The sequence below is a fragment of the Cyanistes caeruleus genome, chromosome 6 (genome assembly GCF_971803275.1).
Source record: "Cyanistes caeruleus chromosome 6, bCyaCae1.hap1.1, whole genome shotgun sequence".
Taxonomy (NCBI): domain Eukaryota; kingdom Metazoa; phylum Chordata; class Aves; order Passeriformes; family Paridae; genus Cyanistes; species Cyanistes caeruleus.
Window position 1 is genome coordinate 7,846,123 of NC_141706.1, and position 5,846 is coordinate 7,851,968.

The 5,846-nt window shown below is 47.7% G+C and overlaps 1 protein-coding gene across 5 annotated transcripts; it reads left to right on the forward strand.

Moving 5' to 3' along the window:
* The first annotated feature begins 631 nt into the window (after positions 1–631).
* LOC111930560 (calcitonin gene-related peptide 1) lies at positions 632–5,846 on the forward strand. Of its 5 annotated transcripts, none has more exons than XM_023928630.2 (5): positions 632–717; positions 1,655–1,750; positions 2,046–2,177; positions 4,879–5,066; positions 5,369–5,846. In XM_023928630.2, exons 2-4 carry the CDS (start codon positions 1,665–1,667, stop codon positions 5,039–5,041), a joined length of 381 nt encoding a protein of 126 aa, XP_023784398.1. In that variant the 5' UTR covers positions 632–717; positions 1,655–1,664; the 3' UTR covers positions 5,042–5,066; positions 5,369–5,846. The 5 variants fall into 5 exon arrangements, with proteins under 5 accessions (XP_023784398.1, XP_023784399.1, XP_023784395.1 ...); XM_023928631.2 differs by having other exon boundaries at positions 4,882–5,066; XM_023928627.2 differs by having other exon boundaries at positions 4,879–5,037; positions 5,369–5,433.

Here is a 5,846-nt window from a genome sequence, read left to right on the forward strand (position 1 = left end):
CCTCCCGGAGCGCGGAGTTACTCCCCGGCCCGAGGAGGGGCGGCGCCCGGTGGGGCAGAGCGCGGGAGCCGCTCGCAGGTGCCACTTGTCCCTTGCCCCGGTGACGAGCGGCGGGTGCCGCCGCCAGCGCCCCCTTCTCTGCCGGGGAACTGAGGGGGCCCCGGTGCGCTCCCTTCGGGCAGCGATCAGCGCCGCCGCCCGCCGTGCCCCTGCCCCGCTGCACGTCCCGCCCGTGCCCGCCGGTGCGGACCCCCCGCCACCCACACGCGGCTGCCGTCGGGGCGCCGGGACAGCGCCGGGTACACCCGGGCCGCGCTCCGGAGGCGCGGCGGCGGCCGGGGGGGCGGGAATTCCCGGGGAGGGAGCGGCCCCGCTCTGCAATGCGGTCCCACTGCTGCAGAGGTCGCCACGCGTGAGCGGTGCAGCGGCGGCGGCGGCCCCCCCGCCCCGGCCGCGCCTCGCCCCGCGCCGCGTTTTTTGTGAATGGGACGCTCAAGGAGCGGGCCATGACGTCACCGCCGGGCCCAATGGGCGCCCAATGGCGGAGCGGGCCCCGTCGGGCGGCCGGCGCGGTGATTGGCTGGCGGGCGCGCGCGGGCGCCCACGCAGGCGGCGGCGGCGGCAGGTATAAAAGGGGGCGGCGGGCAGTGCGTGACACCGCGGATCGGCGGCGACACCGGCACCGCGCCCGCTGCTGCGCTCCGCTCCGCACCCCCGGTAAGCTCCCTGCGCGGGGCGGGCCGCGGCAGCCACCAGGCTCTGCCGGGGAGCGGGGATTTGGTTCCTCCGTTCACGTGCTCGTGTACGCGGGGCAGAGAGAGCCAAGGCGGGGGGGACGGTCCTTCCCCGCTCGGTCACTTCCTCGCCGATGCGACGTGGCGTGTCCGGCCGGGACGAAGTGCTGCGGCAAAGGTCACGGCCGGGGAGCCGCGGGGAAGAGGGACATCCTTTGGAAGCGGGCTCATAGTTCCCGTCGAGTACGGGGAGCCGGCAAAAACGAGGATGATGTGGTGGTGCTTGTGATGTGCTCCTCGGAGTCCGAGACACTGATGCTGTGAGAGAGGTGTATCGCAAATCTTCAATGATAGATATTTGTATAGCTTTTGTGCTTTGATTTTTAACTTAACCCTCTTTGATTTTTTACTTCTCTGGTTTCAGAGTATAAATATTCATTAAGATTAAACTACTTAATTCTTAGTGTAATCTGAACTAAGATGTTAGTGGCAAGAAGCAAGCAGCTTCAGGTAAAGTGTTAGCAGGGGCACTTGGTTCTCAAAAATATTAAACGCTTATTGTTTTTCCTTGTGATTTGTATCTGTCCGTGTCGGACACACAGCCTGTGACATTGTGTGCAGTAGTTGGAGGAACGTATTTTCTGCCAGTCTGAGGAAGACTGCCTTGAAGTTGAATGCAAACAGCTGCAGGTCTGAAAAGCCACATTTTCCTGCCCTGTAATAGTGCCAAGCTATAATAAAATTTTGAGACAACTAAAGCACAATAGCAACAATCAAAATAAATGGAAAGGTGAATTTAAAATAGAAAGCTGTTCATATTTGTGCTACTTGTGGCTAGGAAGCAATGACCTCCTTAGTGGAACTTGCAGGATTGAGAGGGTTGGAAAACAGCCATTGCTTGATGTACCTCTTTGTTGTAGAGAGGAAATCATGGTTATGCTGAAGATTTCATCTTTCCTTGCTGTTTATGCCTTGGTTGTGTGCCAGATGGACAGCTTCCAGGCAGCCCCAGTCAGGTAAGAAGCTGGTCCTGTTGCTGAGTGCTCTGTCTGAATGGTATGAAAATGCTTAATATTCTTGAGAGGTCTAGGAGGGAAACAGACCACGGTGAAGGAGAAAGGTGGCTGCTTTTCGTGCCTGTGGCGTTTTGATTCCATCCTTAAACAGCCGAACGCTGCGCGTGAGGGGAGCGCATCGGGGTTTGCACATTCACACCCTTGAAAGGCACTGTCAATGACACACAGCCTGCCAGACCCCTCTCTCTGCAGCACTCCGGGGTTTATTCACCCTGTTTCCCTTGCCTCTGCCTAGACCTGGCTTGGAGTCCATAACGGACCGAGTGACTCTCAGTGATTACGAAGCTCGGAGGTTATTAAATGCGCTGGTGAAAGAGTTCATACAGATGACAGCAGAAGAGCTGGAGCAAGCCTCCGAGGGGAACAGGTAAGGACTGCAGTCCTGGGCAGCAGAAAAGCAGTGTGGGAGCGTTACATGTTTGATATTTAGCAAAAGCCATTTGAACAGACCCTCTGCAGGTCAAGATCTTTGTTTTCTTGGGATTATGGCTAACTGGTAAAGGATAAATCTGCAGAGACATCCTAGTGTTGGTGCCAAGAGAATGGCTTCCACCTAGTTAACCTGCCTCTGTCTGTCTCTTACTTCTGAAAGTGGAGGGCGATTTGAGCTTGAATGAGTAGGTTGTGTTAAAATATGGCAGCAAAAGGTATGTCTTCCCAGTGGGAGTGTCAGGGGGTTACTCAGTCACTCTTGGATTCTCTGTCGTTCAAGTGCATGCTGTTGTAAGGCATGGAAAGTCCCTGGCAGGAGGGATGTGTTCCTCCTGATGCACGCAGCACCACTCTCCCTGGGACCAAAGGCATGCAGGAGCATTTGCATTATCCTAACAGGATTTGCATTGCAATGCATGGGGATGGATGAGACACTGAACAGCATGTGGGATATGGGGGAAGTTCAGCTTCCTGACCCCTGACTATATGAGCATCCAAAAGGCTAATGGACTTGCTTGTCAACAAAATTGGATTCATTAACGAATAGTGTTTTCCTTCTGACTGCTTTTGTATGGACTTGCCTTGCATGGCATGTGATGCAGAGGGTTTGGATTTATTTTGAATGAATTTTTAAGTTTCCTAACGGTAGATCTTTTATGTAGGGAAGAAATGCATGAATGTGCATGTTTGAGGTTACTCTTCCTTTGGGCATGTTTTTATTTCTTTCCCCCCTGCAGCCTGGATAAACCCATTTCCAAACGCTGTGCCAGTCTGAGTACTTGTGTGCTGGGCAAACTGTCTCAAGAATTGCACAAATTGCAAACTTACCCTCGCACTGACGTCGGGGCTGGAACTCCTGGCAAGAAACGGAATGTGCTGAGTGACCTGGAACATGAACGCTATGCAAACTATGGGGAACCCCTAGGAAACAACTAGACATGCTTGTTTCTCCCCCTCTCCCTTTTTTAACCTGATGCATGTGGATCTAACTTTGATTGCTAACTTTGCTGTGTTCTTTTGATTCTGTTTTCGACAGAGAATGTTTGAGATGGACCTAATGTTAGGAAGACCAAGAACATAACATGCGTACCAAACTAGGGGAAAAAAAAATAAATAAAAATGATCAGCACTGCCTTGACATTCCAAATGATTTTCTTAGACACTGATTAAAAAAAAAAAATAATCTAAAAAAGGTTCTTCATTTCTGGCTGCTAAATGTACAAGTAGATTCCTTCTTTTGTGCTTGCCATGCACTTGTTCAATAAACCTATTTTTCTATAAGGATCAGATCTGCTCGGTATAAGTTTGTTTTAGAATGTGAGACTTCTAGATGAGGCTTGAAAAATTTTGCAACTGATCTTAATGTTCAAGAGAGGCAATGCTAGTAACTTCTAGAAAAGCTGAAAGAGAGCTTAGAAGTCAAATTTCTACATATAAATTGAAATTTACTGCTGTAATCAGGCATGCATGCCATGCTATTGATAGGAACCCTGAGAAGCAAAGAAATCAGGAAGGCTCATACATATTCTTTCTAACAAACTAGAAATGTATTCCTGTTTAAAACTGGGTACTGAACATGTCCAGGTAAGAATTTTGTGGTCTTCTTGTCTTATTTTACAATAGGTCTTTGCACTATATTTAAAACTTATGTACCTTTAAAATATTTGTGGTGATTTGCAATTCATGTACATTAGGTTGTCTTGCATTAATAGCCAAACCCAGATGTCTTTACAGTTCTATTGTAGCACTGTACCTATCTTGTAATTTGAGGCCTCTTTCAAACACTTGGCATTGATTATAAAAACAACTCTTCATTGTTAACATTAATAGACTGCTTTGTGATGCTTAGCTGAGAAAAACCCCTCCTACTTCAAGAAAAACTCATTGCTTTGGTAGAAAATTCTTCAAGCAAGGATTGTGTGAATGCATATTCTTTGAAGTTTCCCATCCAGCACAATTGTTAGATGTAGGCTGAATTGTGAGCAGAGAACTAATACTTTCAGAGTCTGAACTGCTCCATGGTGAAGTTCTGCAGTAGACAAAGATCTAACTGGAGGAAAGAGAGGTTCTCCCATTTCCACTGAGTACCTGGAAGCAGTGTCTATGTGTGGTTGAGCTCTGAAGGCAGCTGGTCAGAGTGACTGACAAAGCTCCTGTAGTGATCAGTGATGCTGCAATGCCATGTGTTTTCTGGCTGTTGGGGAGCACAGGTGTTGGAGTGAGAAGTGAAAAATCTGTGTCTGCTACTGCCTTTCAGGCACACTGCAAGCAAAACACAAATGTGAGCTTCTGGAGGAAACAGGGATTGTTTAAATTCTCCTGATCTGCACTTCCTCAGCTCCTTTCCGTGGCCATAATGCCTGGCTGGAGGCAGGCAGTAGCCCAGGTGTGCCTGAAAATCTGGCCTGGATTTAGTCTTCAGTCCAGCTGCTTTTATAAAGTGAGCCTGACATTGAGAAAACCATAAAGAGGCTTCTTCTAGCAGTTGTAAGATGTTCACAGAAGGTGCAAAAACACCTTCTGCACAGCCAGCCTACTTTTAGTGCTGCAGAAGGGCCTTTGCTAGTCACAGCAATGTTTCACTGCGTGCAGAGTTCGTGCTGTGGGAACTAACTCTTCCTTTTCCTCCTGAAAAGCAGTGTAACAGCACAGAAGAGGGCCTGCAACACAGCCACCTGTGTGACCCACCGCCTGGCAGACTTCCTGAGCAGGTCAGGGGCCGTGGGCAAGAACAACTTCGTCCCAACCAACGTGGGCTCCAAGGCCTTCGGCAGGCGAAGAAGAAGCGTGCAGATGTAAGAAGCTGAAGGGTGATGTGAGCACGGTAAATACGAGGCACCAAACAGAACCTGGGGCATCACCAAGGTTTTAGTTTTGAGGGGGGGAATAGCAGACCTGCAGCAGTAACCTCTGAGAAGACAGGGCAAGTAAGTGTAAAAAGAAAAAAAGATGTTACAAATAGAACAAGGACGTGTGTAGACTGAAGAAGAGCTTTTGGAGATGTTCTGCTTGGGTAGCTACCTTCACAGTGCATTAACTAAAAACAACAATTTGGTTGGAATTGTTTGTTTCACCTCTAACATTTCATTTTCAACATATCAGTAACTCTGGTTTTCTTTTTTACAGATTGCAATGAAACTGAAAACTCGACTTTAATTTCTAATGGAAGCAACTCTTCTTCATAAACCAAGACCACCAAAAAGATTAATTTTTCATCCTTCTATTGAAAATGTTTTATTTAATACAAATGAAAACACTTCTGTTATGTATAGTAAAAGAGAATCTAGTTATTAAATTAAATTATTGTATATTCTTTTTATATGCAACTCTATTTCAAATAAAATGTGACGGCATCTATTATTTATTTATCTTCCAGCTTATGTGATCCATGCTACTTATCCTGGCCCTACTGCCAAATCTCGGGGATTATACTAAACTGCTGCCTGGCAAGGCATATGTGTATTATACAGTGTGCTGTGCCTTGATGTAAAACACTTAACTATCCTCATTGTACAGTATGTTTAAAAGAAAAAAAAAAAGAAATCACTTCAATATTGTATTATTTGTGAATTTACGCAAAATTAAAAAAAGTATTTTAGATACA

Bases quoted from the DNA above. Each gene is read 5' to 3' on its own strand.
- LOC111930560 (XM_023928626.2), top strand. From the start codon at position 1,665: ATGGTTATGCTGAAGATTTCATCTTTCCTTGCTGTTTATGCCTTGGTT. The intron at 1,751-2,045 runs GTAAGAAGCTGG...GCCTCTGCCTAG, and splicing joins TTCCAGGCAGCCCCAGTCAG to ACCTGGCTTGGAGTCCATAA. The intron at 2,178-2,979 runs GTAAGGACTGCA...TCCCCCCTGCAG, and splicing joins CAAGCCTCCGAGGGGAACAG to CCTGGATAAACCCATTTCCA.